This window comes from Chamaea fasciata, unplaced genomic scaffold, assembly GCF_029207755.1.
Source record: "Chamaea fasciata isolate MVZ Bird 193981 ecotype frontalis unplaced genomic scaffold, bChaFas1.0.hap1 SCAF_1, whole genome shotgun sequence".
Classification (NCBI taxonomy): Eukaryota; Metazoa; Chordata; class Aves; order Passeriformes; family Sylviidae; genus Chamaea; species Chamaea fasciata.
The window spans coordinates 91603586-91622867 of record NW_027094086.1 but is presented as its reverse complement, the minus strand read 5'-3'; the positions used below and the strand labels follow the sequence as shown (position 1 = coordinate 91622867).

Here is a 19282-nt window from a genome sequence, read left to right as displayed (position 1 = left end):
AGGTGCATTGAAGATGTAGGGCCTCAGCTAAAGGGAACTGCTGCCTTAGTAACCATCCCTAACCCAGCTCCCAGTTTCTGATTCATAATGCCATTTAAAGTATAGGGCAAGAATAATGGCATGCAAGATAAATGCAACCAAGTAGAGCCATCAATGTATCCACAAAATATATGTTGCTATCTTGTTCAAACAAATAAGTAAACAAACAAAGGAAATATTTTTAAACACTAAACATACGCCAGTTATATTGCTGAAGGATAAAACATGGGCTTTTTTAAAATCTATTGAGTCATAAATCTCCGTATTTCCCTTTGTGTTTGATCTCATATATTACTCAAGAGTTTCTAAAATGATAACAAGGCATGCATTAAAAATATTTCTCTTATTGTTACATTTCAAGCACGTTTACTGTTAGCTGCTTAGCTTCATTATGTATCATAGTCTGAATCTACAAATCAAGTATAATTAGACTTGGAGAACTGATTGGATTTCTAATTAAGCTACATTGGAAACAACAATGCACAATCAGTAAATATTCTGACTAGGTACATTTTAAAGAGCAACTCTTGGGCTTTTTGCTGATGACTAGACACCAGTGTCATTAAATTTGTTGGTGGCAAGCAAATTTTAAAGCTAAAATAGAGGCAATTAGTAAAGATCTTGAAATATTTAATCACGTTTGTCCAATTAGTGTGCAATTAGGCAATGGTGTGGCGTGGGACAAACATTCTGCTTCACTGTTTGGTAGAGAAGGATCCCTTTGAAATTTTGCTATTTAGTTTATTGATATATAAAAAGGAAGTTATGGTTGTAATTTCCAATTTAAAAAAATACTGTGCAGATGGTCTGACTATATATTTAACAATGTTAAACAAAACTAAACAAGGGAAGCATGTTACCTGAAATTACACAGCTGTGATCAGTGAATAAGCTCCAGATCACATTAGATTACAGCTGTGGGCACCTTGATCACACAAAGTGCCAGGTAGTTATGCTGGTAAAATCAAAGCTCAGTAAGCTGGTGTGTCACAGCTCGAGATGATTTGATTATTTTGTCCTTGACTGAAAATATTTTTCTTCTTTGAGCTTCGCCTGGCTGTTTTGCATTCCTTCCATGAAGCTTTATATTGGCAAGTTTGTTGAGGAAAGTCAAGTGGTAGCTTTTCATGAATAAGCCACTTAAGTGTTATCTTGCCTTCAGCTTGGGGATTTGACTCCTTTTTTTGGCAAATTTTAGACTCTCTTTTAAAAGCAATCGCTACATTTCTTAGTTGATTTGCAAAACTTCAGCAAAATGGTTGGGCCAGCATGTGGGATGCTGCTGTCATGCATTTCAACCCTGCGCCATCATGTTGGTATTTATCAATCAGTTTGCTCTCTTTGGCCACGTGCAGATAGTCAAGGAAACAGTGCCAGGGAACGTCCCCAGGTGCTGGAGCTCAATTTTCCGGATTGTTAAATTGTTACAGCAGTCCTTGGCATGGTGTTTACTTGGGTCAAGTATGACTCTCCCCAGCCATCCCTGGACCCAGCTCACAGTTAACACTTGCCAGGGACCATTCCCAACAGGCACTTTGAGAGGAAAGGGGGATTAGGAGAATGGATTGGGGCCATCTTGTGCCAGCTGTCCTCCTCATCAAAGTGCATCTAACCTTCTAGTGTCAGGGGTCCCTGTGGGTTCAGAAAGAGGGAGTTGGAGGGAAGTTGGACAACAGGACTGGGACACTGATGACCCAGACACCAGCCTGGCCCCCTGACTTTCTTTCCACTGCAAAGGCTGTCTTGGTTCCAACTCACATTTAATATGGACTAAGAAACAAGAAGAGTCCTTCTTCCCCAAGTGGTCATAAAAGAAAAATAATTGGTTTAGTTGTTGTTTAGATTTGATTGCCAGATTATTTTTTTCCAAAGGAAATAGGTGCTCTAACTTTAAAATATCTTTCTGTGTATTTCTCATAAATGCTATAACTTCTGAAATGCTATAACTTCAGTTAAGCCATTGTGGAATTAAACATTGTAAATTTTACTTTCATGTCTGAGAAATTTTTCTTTGATTTTAGTACTGAAAAAAAATGCCGAAAAAAAAGCAAGTAGTACTTCCTTGCAATGCTATGGGGTTTTTTGGGGGTTTTTTTTTTTTTTTTTTTTTTTCCTTTTCTTTGATAGATACAGACCTGGAAATTCAAAGTAGAGAGTTTTGCCTTGCAACCAGGTTGGTGCTTGCAGGAATTTTATGAACACAGTTGTGTTCATTTCTTGAGCAACATCAAGTCAAAACAAAATATTTTGAACTGAAAAAAAAAGAAATTATGCTAAGAGGCATATTGTATGGGAGAGAAATTAAACAGGTAAAAAAGCAGATAATAGATAATTACACAGACATTCATCCATTCCAAAACCGTGGGCTTGGAAAAATTCACCTGGATTGAAGACTAGATTTTAGCTCTTTGATATTCAAAGGTTAAAAGCAAAGTATTTCAGGTTTGCTACTTCCCACTTCTTAAGAGTGCATCAGATTTTCCTGGGTGCTTTCTCTCTGGCAGAAAAGAGACCAACACTCTCCTGGGGAGATAGGCCTCTATCAGCCTTCTCATGCCGATTGAGCACTGCCTTAAAACCTCTGTACGTCTGACTGCAGGGGAGAGATTCTGAGCTCTGTTTTGAAGTGAACCTTGTGATACATCAACCACACAAGCTTTAAATTGTGATTATATTGTGAATATGTGTAATTGATGATGATAATAATAATACTTGTTGGTGTTTTATTACATATGCACATGGTGTCCTTAATAACCTCTTTTGGTTTCACTTAGTTTATAGACATGCCATGATTCACAGAAGAGTCAAGTTTCTATAGATGTTAAAAATAAGAGCAGCAGGTCATCAATGTGTTAGCAAATTGGCTGCGAAATCCCATATGGAAAAAAGATGTGAAAGCAGTATCTCATGGTCTCTGCCTCACCATATTTTGGTTCAAGTAATAGATTAGGAAACCAAATCGTTAGGATTGAGTAGCCAGCTGCAGATGCAGCACAAGAGATGTACCTCTTACAGTTAATGTCTTGTGAAAACCACACAGGTCCCATAGGGGTTAATCAAACATTTAGGGCTGTGGCTTAGAATGCTCTTCAGTCCCTGGAAGAAATCACTTTTGAACATCTAAGAAAAAAAGAGAGAGGCTACAACTGTAGTTGTAGAAAATCAGTCAGCCTAGCTTTAAGCTACAATTCAATGTGAGTACTTGTGTTTTTATATCCAGAATTGTGTGCTCAGCCTTCACAAACTGTGACCTCTACCCTCAGGCATATATATATATATATATATATATATATATATATGTGTGTGTGTGTGTGTGTGTGTGTGTGTGTGTATGCATATATACACATAAATGTCAGTATCCATGTATGTGTATACACACACTGTGCATATAGAGGAATCAGGAACTTCAAACAGGAAAATAATGTTTGGGAAATTCAGAAAAGGAAACCCCTGTTTATTTGATAATGGAAAAAACCCCATCACTTCAATAGCAATTCATACACCGCTGTCAAAGCAAGCTCCGGGTGGATGTGCAGACCCGCAGGTTCTCTGTAGTTGCTGAATTCCTCACAGTGTTGTCTTTATCAAAGAGGTTAATGCAGATTCAAAAAAATTGCTTTGATGTGCAAGACATCACAGAACAGCAGCTTCATTCATTGCAGAGAGAGTCCATTATTTAAGTCTCTCAGGCAACTGTACAGATTCCCTACAAAGGGAAAAATAACAGGACTGTGGAAATAAACCCCCCAACAATATGTGTTCTGCCTGCTTCTGGAGCCTTTCCCTCCATTTTTCATGTCTTGATTCTGTTAAATGATATTAGGCTTGGACTCACGCGCTGTCAGTTTGGATGGACAGTCACTCCTGACTGAAGCAAAACCTGTATTCCTGACAGGCTCTCCTGTTCCCAGCTGCAAGGGTGAAGGGAGGCACTGCTGTGAGGCACTGAAGGCTTGTCACCTGCCTTTTGTCCTTGAGTCTTCCCCTTGGCTCACCTTAGCTTTTGCTCCAGCGCTTGCAGCAGATCTCAGGGCCTGCTGCAACTCAAAGGGACAGGGCAGATGTGGTTCAATGCCATTGGGGAGCTCCAGGATGAGCCTGGCTCATCCCCAAAGCATCCAACATCCTCCATGGAGATGGTCATGCAGGGAGATGGGAAAGGCAGGTGGGAGCTGGGGCAGAAGGAAAGGGGAAGTCAAGTCCTGTCATCCCTACAAAGGCAGGACTGCTGTGGAACCAGCCAGGTGACACATCATCCAGGCACTCTCCTGTGACAGCAGGGGGAACAGAGTTTTCCCATCTACCCTCTGTACTGTCATAAACCATGCCAATGTGTAGAAAGGGTCTGTGAAATTAATTATACTGTGAGAGCTTGGTAACCAAATGAATTGTAAATTGTACATTATTAAAACAGCATCAGAGCACCGACTGATCTATTATTCTTTAGGGAAATGTATGAAGATAAGAGCTTTATATGCTTTAGGGTTCTTTCCAGCCACCACACAGCCAGCTTTTTAAGAAAAAATGTGGCAATATTTTGTTACTGCCTGAGTTGAAACCGACACAATACTGTATAGTTTATTTTTATTACTTTGTCTCATATTTAATATAGATGAGGTAGTATACAGTGCAAGTGACATATACATGCACAGTCTCCTTCTGTTTATCCTTTTTCAGATTGCATTTGGGATTAATCACCCTCATATTTGTGTAAAAAAAAAAAAGGTAACTGTTGGTGCAGAAAAGTGAGATAAATATTAAGAAGTATGTCCTTTTGCACAAATCATGTAAGTAACAATATTCACAGCTATTGTTAGCCAGTCATTTTCCCTGCATGCTGCTCCTTGCTGCCTACCTCTCTTTTAGCTTCTGAGAACTGTAAGAGGGCTGGGCAGGGAGCTGTTTGCTCAGAAAAACCTTTTAAAATTACAACAGTAAAGAAAAAGACCATGGGTTCAGATGTGCATGTGTGTTTTTCTCCTTGTCTTCGACAATGCATACCCTGCTTCACCTTCCTCTCATGCAGTATCTGATGTCCAGGAAACTTGGTTCTCATGTGTGCACTGGCATATTCTGAGTTAACGCAAACCAAAACCTGCATGTCCTCCCTCCTAGGGATGGTACTTTGCTGTAGGACTACTTTCCAGGGAATCCCTCTTACACATCATGTAATGGTCCTTTTCACCCCTTGCTTCCAGCAGAAAAGTACACGTCTTTCTACAAGGAGGGGTGTCTATGGGAGAAGGGGAAAGCTTTTTGTTTGTTTTTATGCCCCTGTTGAAGAAATGGAGGCAGAAGCTACTCCAGAATAGCTTTTCCCACAAGGTCTCCTTTATATTCCCTCCTTGAAGGAAGATGCATGAAAAGTACACCCTACCCATGCTTGTCAGAGAAGAGGAAAAACAGCTGGAGAAAGATCCTCCTCCCTCCAGCTGGAGACACATCTCCTGACTAAGCTGTTCAAGGCAGTGACATGTTAGTTCCCACAAGCAACACATCAGTGGTTCCATGCCAGTGGGAAAGCTTTGGGGGTTGTCATACACTAGAGAGACTCCAAGTGTTTCTTTTCTGGTGCAGAGGACCAGTGGCAGCCAGTCACATCCTCCCTCCTTCAGAGAAGGCCTAGCAGAAAAAAAGTTTCCCTTCAACTGCAAGATCTACATGGGCATTCAGCAAAACTCACAACTGAAACAGTCAAAGAAATAACTTAAATTTGAGTAAAAGTAGTCCAAAGAACTTCAGGACTTGGCCTCCTCTCTATGCAGGGAAGAGAGACAATGACATTTTCCTGGCGAAGGTATTTCCATAATGGAATAAAGCGTATTTGCTTGTTTTCCAATTTTTTTTTTTTTCAGAAGAGACAGAATTTATTTTTTAGAGAATTTACATGTTTCGGACAAATCTCTTAACCCTGGTTACTAGTGTAAAATACAGCGCTGCCTTTCTCAACACTCATCAGCCCTGCAGAAATCACTACCATCTTTCAGGAATGCGCTGCTTCCCGCTCCCCGGGCAGGCTCTGCCAGGAGGTGCACTGCATCCTCAAATTCAAGAGAGGGCAGCATTTTCCTTAGGCTGATCCAAAGGAAGGGGACGACTCCCAAGTGTGTAAAAGAATGTCAGCAAGTGAAAAACGTCAGTCACAAAATAGACGAACATTCCGAAAAAATTAAATTTGATGGAAGACATGCAATATTCTTAGGAGTTTATATATATATATATATATATATATATATATATATATATATATATATATATATGCGCTCGCACATACACACACACGCACACATATATATATATGAATACCAAACCAAACCTTAAACAAGCTCTTAATTGATTGATGATGTTAATGAATAGATCCCATCTATGTTAAATGGATTCTTGCATAGGCTTTTGTGCAGCTGTAATGCTGTTTCTGCAGCAAACCACAATGACTTTGCCACCAACTTTTGCACTGCACTAGCCAACTAATAACAGACTGATGCACCCCAGATAAATACCATAGATGAATGAAGTGCTAAACGGTGCCTGAGGTAATTAAGAATCCACTGCCTTCTCACTAAAGTCCATATGCAATTAAATTCTTCAAACTATGCCTAAAACACTACCAAGCCGTTATTTTTGATTACTTCAGTATTTGCTTTAAAAACTGGCAAAACTATTCCAAAGCAAAGAATCAGACTTTCGTGATGTACCCCAGAATATGCATCTTCTAGTGTCAAATAATCGTGCCTGCAAAGAAAGATGAAAATGCTTGTTTTATTGCAGAAACCCGGACCCTTGTGATCAAGAGTATGCTCCTTTCTAGCAGACTGTGACTTACCCACTGTTTGTGAAGAGCCCATCCAGTGTTTGCTCTGCTGGAACAGCAGCACAGCATTGACTTCTGCAAGGAAATTCCAAGGATCAAGGTATATGTAAAGTACACACTGGATTGTAAAAGAATTAGAGGGCACCCAAGCGTAATACAACACTTGTTAGTTTACCCCCTACTCAAGTTTTGGTGCAATTTTACCCTCCTGAAATAACTGTACTGTCAGCACTGTCTTCAGCACATTCAGCCAGGTTGCCTGAATTACTTGAAGAGCCCAGGACAAGGCAAATACACATTTTCATTCTCTGTTTGCATCTAACAAATAACAGATGTTGCAATATTGAAGAAGCACACCTGATGTGACTAACAAGGGATTTCTAAAATATTTGCCCTAAGATGACAGCCAGCCTGCTATTAAGCATTTATTTAATGAAATGTGTACAAAGGGAAATGCTGTAGCAATTCTCCTTAAGACGGAGCAAGCTGCTTGAAATAAAGGTTCCTTGTGTGACCTTGGGCTAAATCTGCATTACCAGAAGAATGCAGACCCAAGCTTGAGAATACTTGTTTCCTACCAGCCTTCAATACCCACTAAAGAATCCCTGAAGGAGCTTGTCGAAGCCAGGACGTGGTGCCGCTGCCGTCACAGTCACTGGCCCCGCGTTCCCTCGGGCGGCAGCCCCTGCCATGTGACTGTCCCCGCGGTCCCCGAGATGTGCCAGCTGAACCCTCTTGCAATCCACTGGAGGGAATCTGGCACGGCACCTCCCGGCGAACCTGCCAGGAAGCAGGGTCAGTCCTTTGCAAATAAACCCTGCCTGATCTGAGTAACACAAATGGACGCCTGGAAGATTAATTCATCCCCTGTAATAATACATCTACTGTTTGCATAAACCAGTGGCATGCAATAGTTTCTTATTAAAATGCTCGGGATACGCATTAAGATATCTCTAAACAAAGTATGGCTTAAGGAGAGGAGAGAGTGAAAAATTTCCTTGCTTAAAATTTGCCACTCTTTCATCAGATTTGATGTTAAGCTACAAGCAGCACTGTAAATGGACCAACGAGTTGTCTAATTGTCTAGAACACCCTCATTTAATTTATATTGCCTCTTAATTTCTGTTTTGTAACCTCCATGGCTGTCTTCAGTGAATCACAGCATATAGCTCTACTTGGAGAGCACATCAGGGTATGATTTTCCCCTTTGTTTCCCACTTTCCCACAATGGAAGCATGCGAATTTCAGCAAGGTATGTACCTACCGCATTAATCCTTTCTAATATGATTCCAGTCGTCTCCTTAAAAGCAGAATCTAAAAGATTATTTTTACTGTTTTCATTCTCTATTGTGGCACACAGTTTTCTTGCTGAAAGGATATTCGTCTAACTCTATACACACAGAGATGAATATACATTCGAATCACAGATACATATCAATTTAACACACATCACAGACTGGAAATACATTATTAAAATTAACTGCATTACAGAGAATAGATGTATAGACAAAACTGCTGAGGCACTCGACTCTCCCAATTCCACGGTGCCTTAACACTTGCCGCAAACCTGCCATCCCTTTGTAATGCAGTCCTGAGATGCTTAATCTGCTTTCTCTCTTTCCAAGCCGTAAATCAGCAGCAAAGTTGCCTGTGGAGGAGCGGAGTCTGGGGGATAATCGTGGCCTGGTGGGTTATCTATCTGTAACTGTGTGCACGGTGGGTCTGCTCACCAAATTTTTAGTGTGCCTATTTTTTCGGGCTCTTTTCCAGCAGGGAGTTAGGAAGCGAGAAACAACAAAACTAGTTTAATGCACCGGGTAAATCAGACCGGCTTATTGTGAAACCCATCGCCACACATGATTGTTATGATAATACACGCGGGTGAGCTCTGGTTATTACATGCACAGCCCTGTACTAACTGCTCCCTACAGCTCGCCCATTCTCTCACTTTAGCAACACCCCACACACCTGTTCAAATAATATTACTATTACCTTGTGTTGACACCACATCCACCCTTTCCTTTCATATAATAAGAGCTCCTGGTGAACTGTAAATGGAAAGCTTGCGGTAGCAGAAGCTGATTGTTTACCTGTCTCCAGTTTGTTGCCACAGATACTTGGTTGAGAGAAGGGAACAAAGATCAGTTTGACATCCTTGTTAAGCAGGATTTGCCCCCCACCTTACCCACAAAAGGTTACGAGTTGCTATTCAAGCCTGAGCTCCGCAGGTGTGCCATCACACCTGTCTGAAAGAAAATAAAATACAGTTTGTTTCAATATGGCTGTTGCCCCAGCAAAATAAAGAAGACCTTGCCCTGCAACACAGAAACAAGCATTTGTTTTAATATTTCAATGAATCCAAGCACATACTGACAGATAGCTCTGTTTATATTCAGCATACAAGCCAAATACGATGCAAACTTCCCCAGCAATTCATGACAGTGAGCATCTGACCCTGCCCACTAAACCAACTCATGGGCAAACTCAAGGCAAAATGCAGCTTGAAACCCATCTGACAATGGAAAAGAGAATTTTGTAATTCTCAAAGTATTTCAAAGCCAGGTCAGATGAGGCTTTGAGCAACCTGGTTCAGTGCCCCTGCTGTGGCAGAGGAGTTGAGTTCCAACTCAAACTGTTCCATAATTCTGTGATTAACATGAGATTGAGTCCAAGGCCAAGCCAGAGACAGGCTGGGCCTCACAATTAATTTCCTTCACTGTTGCGCCCTGATGGAGCTGCTGCTGCTATCGAGTCACATGTGAGTCTTAGCATAGAGAGCTGTCATGGTTTTAGAAAAGGAGAAAGTTAAAAGCTGTGGGTCCTGGTGCTGTTCTGCTTGGTTGAAGTCTACGCCCAACTTCTTATACCAGTGACAACAGGGCAGGTCTAGGGGAAATTGGCAAAAAATGGTAAAATCTACCTCCTAATTGAGGCCTGGAGGAAGCATAATGGGATTTTGTCCATGCAAAGCAGTGCACTACAGAGACCTAAATGTGCCCATTCATTCATATGAATTCACCATTTGACATCTGCTGAAGGTGATGGAAAGACTTCGGTGGGCATTTGATCCAAGAGCTGAGTCACTGGAGTTTCCAATGCTTCAGGTAAAAACATTTTTCACCAAAAAGGGCTAATGAAATTTTTTTTCCCATTTTCCAGCTAAAGCAGTGCTCTGTTTTTACTGCTTTATATTCTTATTAGAATCCTTTTCCACATCTGCTTCCATCATGGTTTAAAGAGCATTGTTTATAGTCACCTTTTGAAGGTGTCCCTGAATTAGAATAGGGAAGTGTGGTAGATGTGTAGCACTAGTTGGTTTGGAAGGAGTTTGTATACCGGGTTGCAACTTAGACAGAAAAACGTCCTTGAGGCAAAGAGCATATTTTATTTATTGCTTTATTTATTGCATATGTCAAGTAAATGGAATCCCAAATTATGAAGATGCAAAACACAGTGTGAGTATTTATCAGCACTGAATGTTTTTATGTGCTCCAAAATAACTTGGGGTTTCCCAGCTGACTGTGAGCAGCTTGCTGGTTTTGAAGATCTAGCACCTTTGGAACTGAAGGGACATGCTGAATTTTAAGCACTTGGAAAGAGAATTAATTGCTTGGACAGCACCACCTTTTTTTTTTTTTTTTTTTTTTGTGTGTGTGTGTTGTGTGTGTGCGTGCTCATCAATAGCAAATGATGAAGCCTCTGGGGGATATTAACACAAGTAAAATAAACACAGGAGTGGGACAGTTTAAACAAGGTGAGACAAAAGCCTTCATACTACAAGCAAATGAATTTGATGGCAATTTTTTATGTTTCCACCTCTATTGTTGCAGATGTCTGCATTCAAATACTAACTTTGTCTTTCTTGGCCCCGGTTTTCCTCCTTCATTAGCCTGCATGGAGGTCAGAGACCCTCTTATCTCATGGGCTAGTCCTGCAAGAACCCGGGAGCTGGCTGGGTTCCCCTTTGTAGCTTTCTATTGAGATGGGGATAGAACTTCTGCTTGTTCCCCCACCCTCTGAGAACAGGAAAGGATTTGCCCTGGCTAATAGCTGCCAAGGCACAAAGTCATCTGTGTCCATGCTTTTGCTTCCATGTGCACTGCACCTTCACACCTGCCCCTGGCTTTGGCAGCTGCCTGGCATGGAGCCCCTATGCACCTCAAAAACACCACAACTCCGCAAAAAACCCTGGTGGCACTTGAAGTCCTGGGGCAGCTCACAAGGCAGTGCTGGAAATATGGGCTCCTACTTACCTGGTGAGCCTGTCCTGCACATGAACCAAGAAACTGCTTCCTCGTTAAAGCTGGAGATGGCAGTGTCCTTCTGCATGATTTCTGCCCCAGTGCTGTGATGCTCCTGCCTGTATGGACTTCCCCAGTCTCTGAACAGACACATCAGAAGTCAATGGGAAATGTTGGCTTGTAGCACTGTGTCCACCTGCCCCTCTGAGTCCAGCACTGCCACTCTCCTAAACCCTCCCAGGGATTCAATACCTGCACTGCAGCCCACACGTCACCTGTTTCTGGCCCTGGGTGTTCCCAGGGCTGCCGAAGAAAGTAAAAGAGAACAGAAGACAGTATTAAAAAAATTATCCTAAACAGATGTATGTTTCAGCCTTATTAATTTGAAGTACTCTTTCCTGTTACCGCGTTTTTATGGGAATATTTTCAACCTGCTGAAAAGACTAAGAAATACTGATTTTTAAATATTCTAAACAAGATATAGATGCTAGGCTGCTACAAACATAGACACCAGCATCTCTGAATGAAAAGATAGCCTGTTGAATAAATAATGCATATTTAAAAATGTCTGAATAGAAACTTACAGGATAAATGGTAAGAGCTTCAAAGGAGCCATTGATCTATGGAGTACATAATATGCATGTTAAAAATTATTGGAATATTTATTTACATGACACATGGCTCAGAAGAAGCCATTACGGTCCTTAAGCAAATTATACATGTTGTGAAAATCGTCAAAGTGCTTCTTTTACCAGAAGCAAGTGCATCCTATCAGTTGACAAACACATCATCTTTGGGGGAGAAAAAAAAACACAAAAGGAAGTAAACCCAAGGCTAAAAAAAGGTTAAAAGAGAAAAAAGAGAAAGGGGGGGGGGGGGGAGAGAAGAAAATAAAAACCAACCCTTGTCCCATGTCAAAGTGTGTTTCATGCCCATCAAAGGAAGAAAAGCCCACATTGCCCTGCCCAGCATCCCGCGCAGCGCTGCTGTCACACTTCACGTGAGGAAGGGAGGGGAGGGAATGCTCCTGTCTCTATGTGCCAAAGTCAGGGGTGCCAGCTCTTCTCCCTACAGGCCAAGAAATTACAAATGGGGACTAATTCATTCCAGCCACTGCCGTGTCCGCTACTTTGAATTAAGCTGCTGGAAGAGTGCTCTGCTTTCCCGGCCTGTGCCCTTCCGAGTGACATGTGGGACAGATGGGGAACTGCAACCCACTGGCATCACTTGCACCTTTGTGTGTGGAGACAAGCTTTATAGGGCTATACCTGCAGGTCCTCAACTGCCTCAGCACTGCCAAGCCCTGACTGAAGACAGTCTTGTGTGCCCCCTCATACCTTCAAGAGGAACAGAACAGAGGGAAACATTGCCCTGCAGTAACTTAGTGTGCCCAGCAGCCAGGTCCATTGCTCACCAGCACCAGACCAGTGCCTGGGCGCAGCACTCGGAAGGGTTTGCACTTCTCCTTCCTCAGTGCTCCGTAGATGACATGGCTCTTCTCCGGCAGAAGTTTTGCTAAGGATGCCATCTTAGAAAATTCCTCCACATGTCCATGTTGCTGTGATCACACTGCAGTTTATGCCATACCCTGGTCCCTGAGAATTATTTTTTCAGGCCGTGAAGAGGGAAAAGGTTTTTGTCAAGAAGGCATGACCAGGACATGGTGGCTCAGAGACTGCCTCTGACCCATGGGATGCTGGCATATCACTGGCAACTGCCTGCAGCCAAGCTCCCAAGTGCTGTACAGCCTCAGGGTGCCCAGTCCCCAGATCAGCTCTGATGTGCTCCAAGGGCTGGTGCGTGCGTGCCTGCTTTGGACACTTGGGAAAGCAGACTCTACTGGTAGGCAGAGAATGCGAGTTTTCTCTTACCCAGGAATGAGAGTAAAGGGTGGATTTTCTAATGCAAAAAAGCAAGCAGTTGTATGGGGGAATATATTTAGCCAGTGTTTTCAGATCACATGTTCCGGGACTGGAGAGCAGAACGTTTTCAATACTGTTTTAGAAGCACGCTATTCAGTATTGCAACCTTACTATCGGAGAAACCAGTAAACTGTGTTGCATCTAAAACAATTACTTGAATTACTAGTACCGTGGTTTCTTCTTTCCAACTGTAAAGGTTTTACAGAAATGTGACTTCTACGGCTACAAAGCCTTGAAAATACAAATAATAGCAAAGTGCTGCTCTGCATTTGCATAAACCTGTTTATCCTATACATGGTTTATTCATTAACTCTCAGAACAACCAGCAGGACAGCTATGGCATTCCTTATGACCACTTTGCTTATGGCTGAAAATGCAACTCTTTAAAAGGAACACTACAGAAGGTGAAAATAAATACCATTCCCATGTGAAACAGCAGGAAAAAATGCTACAGGAGCAGGCATTTGGCTTTTACGTGGAACAAACCTTTCCTGTCACTTGGAAATTTCAGAGGGGAGCCTCAGCATCTGCAAGGATTGGGACCTCCATGCCACAGCTCACCAAAACAGACATGCAGCATTAGCAGTGTCCAACTCTGTGCTTTGCAAACTGCATTCGAGTTAGGGACAGAAAATACCTGGCTTCCTCATTTATTCCTCTGAAAGACTGTTTTGTAGCCCTTGACAATTTCAGTGTCCCATGAAAAGAGGTTCCTTAAAACCTCTACGTGCAACGTATTTCCCAACCAGCTCCTCCTTAGGAAAGCTCCTGGTAATCACCCCAGCTTTCCCCACGCTTCCTTTCTTACCCAAAGCTCACTCTGCAGAAGAAAGGTGATAAAAGAGGAATGCATTTTGCCTGTTTCATCTCCTTGCTTCTATACAGATGAGTGCATGTTACCACTGGTACAAGTGGAAAACTGGAAGTTTGTTTGACAGCCGGTGACTTGCTCAAGGTCACAAAAAGAGCCTCAGTAGCAGAGCTGGGAACAGAATTTGGTATCCTAATTCCTAATCTGGCAGCCTCACCACAACTCTCATCACGCAATCAAAAAGCTCCTTTTAAGGAATGCTTTTGTGACTAAGAGAAAATTCAAGGCACTAGAAGAAAGCATCCTTTGAATTTGCCTTTGTTCAAACATTTATGCCTTATTCTATATGGAAAACAAGATTTAAACAAGATACGGGATTACAGTATGATGAAAGACTCTAAAATCTCTGAAAACCAAAAAATAATTATGGCTGCATTTAGGACTGTACAGATCTCAGGCATCAGGAAGCAAGCGATTAAATATTCCTTGTTTTATACATAGCATAAGGAATAAGTAAAGACCTGCCACCTATTGTGATCCGGTAAGACTCAAGTGCTATATGCAGGTTTTCACATTTCTGATGAATACTACATATAACAGGAACAATTTTCACACCTTTTTAATAAGACTTCATTTTGTAAAGGTCCTAACTTGTTGCACCACAAGTTTTTCAAAGGCAAACCCAAATCCTTAAGCTGCTAAACTCAACGGGAGTTTGCCCTGACCTGAAACAATCTGGGGTTTGGTACGTTCAAGAGCAGCTCAGTAATTTACCAGCTCTCCCAGGATACGTCAGCTCTGATATTTGGAAACTCTACAGAGTAGTTTTATATTTTAGGACAGCACCTTTTGCTTGCTTCCTCTCCTATGTAATGGAATACTGTAATTTGGCAACAGTGGATAGAAACAAATAAGTGTACTGAGAAAAAATGTTACCGAAAAACTGTATACAAAATAATCTGAGCTGTACAAGCTGAAGTAAGCAGAACACTACAAATATTAATAGGATAAACAAAGAAAATTAATGTAAATTTAAACCAATCCTTTGGAAAAAAGAAGCTGCTTCTCTCTTTTTTAACACAATGGAAAAATTGCTGAACTGCAGTAAAAATCCTATTGATAGCATTGTTACTGTCACAAAAGTAGCTGGGAGACTCAGGATAAGAGGTTTCTAACTTAATTTTACAAGAACCTGTATTTTGCCCATTAAATTAACTAAAATTGCAACAGCAGAGCTAAGGAAGTACAATGCAGGGACCCACTCCCCATCCTCAAGTCCCAGCTCAGCCCGTAAAACGCCTGTGCCTTTAAAGCATTTGCAGTGACAGGAGGCCTTGTGTTTGCAGATGTGTTAGCCACTTTTTGATTTGCTCTTTACGCAATTATTTTGATAAAGAAAGTGTTCATCTTGTTGACACTATCACTGTAGTCAATACCTAATGACCCCCACAGTTAATTTCCTTATAAATATTTAACTTAATAGAAGTCCTCCCTTGGGTTATAGTACTTCTGACACTTGTATAATCTGAAACAAATCCTCTTTTTTAGTCAAACAGACCATGTTACACACACAGTTGGCTAGCTATTTACAAAGCACCCAATTAAATCCTACTTAATTCTCCCACTCTGAAAATCCCATTTCACTAGTGTGCAGGGTACTGATCACACAAGATGAGGACCTTTCACTGAGCCTGGACACAAGTTTACAGCCAGGAGGACTTGATTGTATAAGAGCCTGCCGTAAAAATAATTCACCCGTCAAATGCTACATACAAACATTGAAGAGAACGTGCAAATTCAGAGGATTGAAGAAATAAGCTGAAGAATCACAGTTAAAGACAGGTAAATCTAGTTTAATGTTCACATGTAGTTGTTACACATCACAGAGATTAAACAGGATTTTAACTGTAACATAGCTGCAGTGAAATGTACGTAATTTTGTACTAGAAAAATAATCTTGACGCAGTTATCCGATTTTTGGTCTACGTAAGTTCATTTTAAGATGAATTTACATCACTGATCATAATGATTTTGCCCATGTGCCTTTCTGCAGTTCACTATTAATACTCTTTGGACGAAGGAAACAGCAACTGTTTTTGTTAAAGGTTGGCCCTTTGGCTGCAAGCAGAGAACAGTTTTCAGTTTTTAAGCAATTAATAAGCTGTAGGAACACAAATTTGCGATAAAACCTTTTGGCGCTAAACGAAATTCCCGAACAAATTTCTTGATCTAATTCAAGAGCAGGTTAAAAAAAAAAAAAAAAAAAGAAAAAAAAAAGGCGCTGATTAGAGAACTAAAGCATTGCCCCCATAATGCAAAAAAACTAGATAGAATTTTTCTCGTCTCAGTAAAAAACACATCTTACCGCTTTTACAGAATGCACTAAAAACCCCTGTGCCTAAATGACAAAAGTGTAGTCTCAAAATGTATAATACACTTACAAACATTTTAAGTCTAGATTGAGGAAAACACGTTGCATGGACTCCAAACAAGTTTATTTGCAATTAGACACCTCATGCAATCATGCAGGACCACTAGCTAAAAGCTGCAACTTTCGAGTCTAAAGGACATTCGGGGACAAAAAAAGTCCTAAACATTCAAGATATTTCCATATTAGCAGCTCCACACTTGAGCTGTGGTTTTCTAAAGAGATATTCCCACAGATTAAAAAAAACATACACACCTTTATAATATTTACAAAAAAATATTTAATTAAAAATATTTTATAATTACAGTAGTCTATTAAAGCATATACTTTTCTCACACTTATAGAACATCTCTATATATACACAGTATGAAATGTCACTCATTTGTCTATACAATATGTAACATTCCTGCAGGGAGAAGAAAGTTCCCTGGGCCCCAATAAAATCCATCTATTTTAAACAATAGATGTCAAATATATCTACAAATGCTCTGGTAGATTAGTAAAGCTTCAAGATTCGGCTGCTCGGTCCCTTAAGAGTTACAAGGTTTCTAAAGTCTGGTTTCGGCTCGGTCCTCTATCCCGGGGCAGAGTCGCAACTTTTCCCGCTGCCACCGTGGGACACGCCGCCGCTCACAGCTGGCCGGGAACGACGAGAAGAGACGGAACCAGGGGGGAAGGGGAGAAAGGACACGGGGAGCTGGGGAGAGGGGGACCGCTACGGACGTGCAAAATGGTGAAAAGGCTTGGCTCTGCCGGGGTGAAGCATGGGAACTGCTCGGGGGGTTGGATGGCTCCTTCCTCCGGTGCGGCGGGGCAGGGCCGGGCCCCCCCCGCCGCCGCCCGCCCCCCGCGTTGCCTCTGCGCGGCGCGGCGCCGCCGCACACCTGTGGGAGAGGAATGAATAGAGGGGGTGTGTGAACCGCTCCGCTCCAGACCGACTGGCGCCACCAACAAAACACAAGACATGCTTGATCAACAACCCAAAACAAACCAGGTCAAACAACAACCGCAGCTCCCAGGCTGGGCCAGGCGGAGGGAGGGATGCGCAGCTGCACGCCGCAGCCAGAGGCGCTCCGGGGGGAGGGGGACTGTTCGGGGGGAGGGGGGAACCCCAACCACCCGGTAATTAGGGAAAATAAGACAACCACCCCGTAATTAAAAATAAAACCCCAAAGCCGCCTGCAAGTATTTCTCGCCGGGCTCTGGTCCCCCTTCGACAGGCTTCCCGCAGGATGCGGGGCGGCCCCACCGAGCCCGGGCACTGCGCCGTGGAGGGTTGCGCTCCCCCCGCCCGCGGCCCCGCGCCCGCCCGGCACTCACCTGGGGAGCGGCGGTCAGCGGCAGAGGATGCTGTCCCCCGGCTTGTTAACAGAGCCTGCCTGCGCAGCAACCAAACACGGCAAATTAACAACTGGGGAGAAACGACACGGAGAAGCCCCCCCTCCCCACTGCCCGGACCCCCTCCTCCTCCACGCACCCAGGCACTACCGTAGCTCCGTCGGGAGCGCTCAGGGAAGCCCTCAGGGGGACAGAGCCAAGGGGGTCACCGCAGCGCTGCGGCAAGTCCGGGGATGCGGGGTGCCGGGGCACGCTGCTTCCCACATCGCCAGGCTGCCAACGGGGGTCCCCGTACAAGGGAGTCTCTCCCCGATTCCCGCCCCTCCAAAGCACGCTCCGCTCCATGTGCACTGCCCCCACAGCCCCTCACGCTCGCTACAAGGCGCGGAGGCTGGGAAGCGCAGGAACAGCGCGCCTGTTCCTGTGTGTGCAAACACGCCGGCTACAGGTACTCCCTCGAGAGGCTGTAATTACACGGTACACACCGTGCGGCTGCCTGCCCGCACCGAGGGGATGCGGGCGCCCACTGCGCACCGCCGGGGCGTTCCTGCGCCCGTCCGCCCCGTCCCCTTCGGGAGCTACGGCTTCTCGGCAGTGCCACGGGGTCGAGAGTGGCGGCACGTCACCGGGGCGCTCCCACGGCGGCCGGCGCTGATCATCGCGCCACGCCGCTCTGCTCCGCGCCCCGCTCCCCGCGCTCGTGTGTCACGCACCTCTTACCGGGTCAGTGTTAAGGGCAGTCAGCGGGGTCCTGGGGGTGCCCGCGGGACAGCTGCCTGGGTGCAGAGCGGGCGGCGGCGGCTGCTGCCGGAGCAGCGCTGGGTGCGTCTCCAGAGCCAGCTGCAGGTCGAGGATATAGTCGATGACGTGCTGCAGGATCTCCACTTTGCTGACCCTCTTGTTGGGCGGGATGGTGGGCACCAGCTTCCTCAGCCGGCTGTAACAGTCATTCATATCGCACTGCAGGCACAGTGTCGCCGGCTCCTCGCCCGACGGCGGGCCCCCCTTGCAGCCGCTGTGCTCGGCCAGGCACCGCAGGGCCGGGTGCCCCCCGCCGCCGCCCGCCACGCCGGGCTGCGCCTTGCGACTGGGGTGCCGGACGGGGCTCACGGCTTTCATGGTGCCGCAAGGAGGGAGGGAAACCTCCCTCTCCACCACCACCGCCGCCTGCTGCTGCCGCTGCGACCTCGGGAAGCCGCGCACGCACCGCCCGCAACGAGAGCGGAGCGCGGCCGCAGCGCCTCGATGGCGTTAACGGCGGCCGACTCGGGGACGTAGCGAGAGGCGCTCGCAGAGCCGCGCGACAACAGCGGCACTGCAAACCCCCCCGTTCCGAAAAAAAAATTTTTTTCTTTCTCAAAATGAAAACCTCGCACCCACAACCGACCAGCTACGACCACGACCGCCTCTACCACCGCCGCTGGCCGCGCCGCCCCCTTTATAGCGCGGGGCGAGGGCGGGGCGGGCGGCGCCGGGGGGAGGCGGGGGCGCCGCCGCGGCGGGGGCCAGGCGAGCGCGGCGCGGGAGCGGGGGGGCGCCGCGGGGCCGCGCCGCAGCCAATCAGGGCGCGCCGGCCCCCCCCCCGCAGCGCGGCGGCGGCCAATGGCGGCGGGGCCGGGGGGCGGCGGCGCGGCTGGGGGGGGGCGGGCGGCTCGCGCTGACCCCCCCGGGGAGGAGGAGGCGGCGGTGGCG

General features: G+C 44.8%; 1 protein-coding gene across 2 annotated transcripts; it reads right to left on the bottom strand.

Annotated features, from left to right (window-relative positions):
* Positions 1 to 15656: 15656 nt before the first annotated feature.
* ID4 (inhibitor of DNA binding 4) lies at positions 15657 to 18991 on the bottom strand. 2 transcript variants are annotated; one of them, XM_066189251.1, is made up of 3 exons: positions 18304 to 18991; positions 17573 to 17631; positions 15657 to 17136 (listed from the first exon to the last, which is right to left on the bottom strand). In XM_066189251.1, exons 1-2 carry the CDS (start codon positions 18707 to 18709, stop codon positions 17618 to 17620), a joined length of 420 nt encoding a protein of 139 aa, XP_066045348.1. In that variant the 5' UTR covers positions 18710 to 18991; the 3' UTR covers positions 15657 to 17136; positions 17573 to 17617. The 2 variants fall into 2 exon arrangements, with proteins under 2 accessions (XP_066045348.1, XP_066045342.1); XM_066189245.1 differs by having other exon boundaries at positions 18311 to 18991.
* Between the last annotated feature and the right edge of the window lie 291 nt (positions 18992 to 19282).

Coding starts and splice junctions, on each gene's coding strand:
- ID4 (XM_066189245.1), bottom strand. CDS start 18,709: ATGAAAGCCGTGAGCCCCGTCCGGCACCCCAGTCGCAAGGCGCAGCCC. Junction 17,632..18,310: donor CTGCCCTTAACACTGACCCG/GTAAGAGGTGCG, acceptor GTTGCTGCGCAG/GCAGGCTCTGTTAACAAGCC.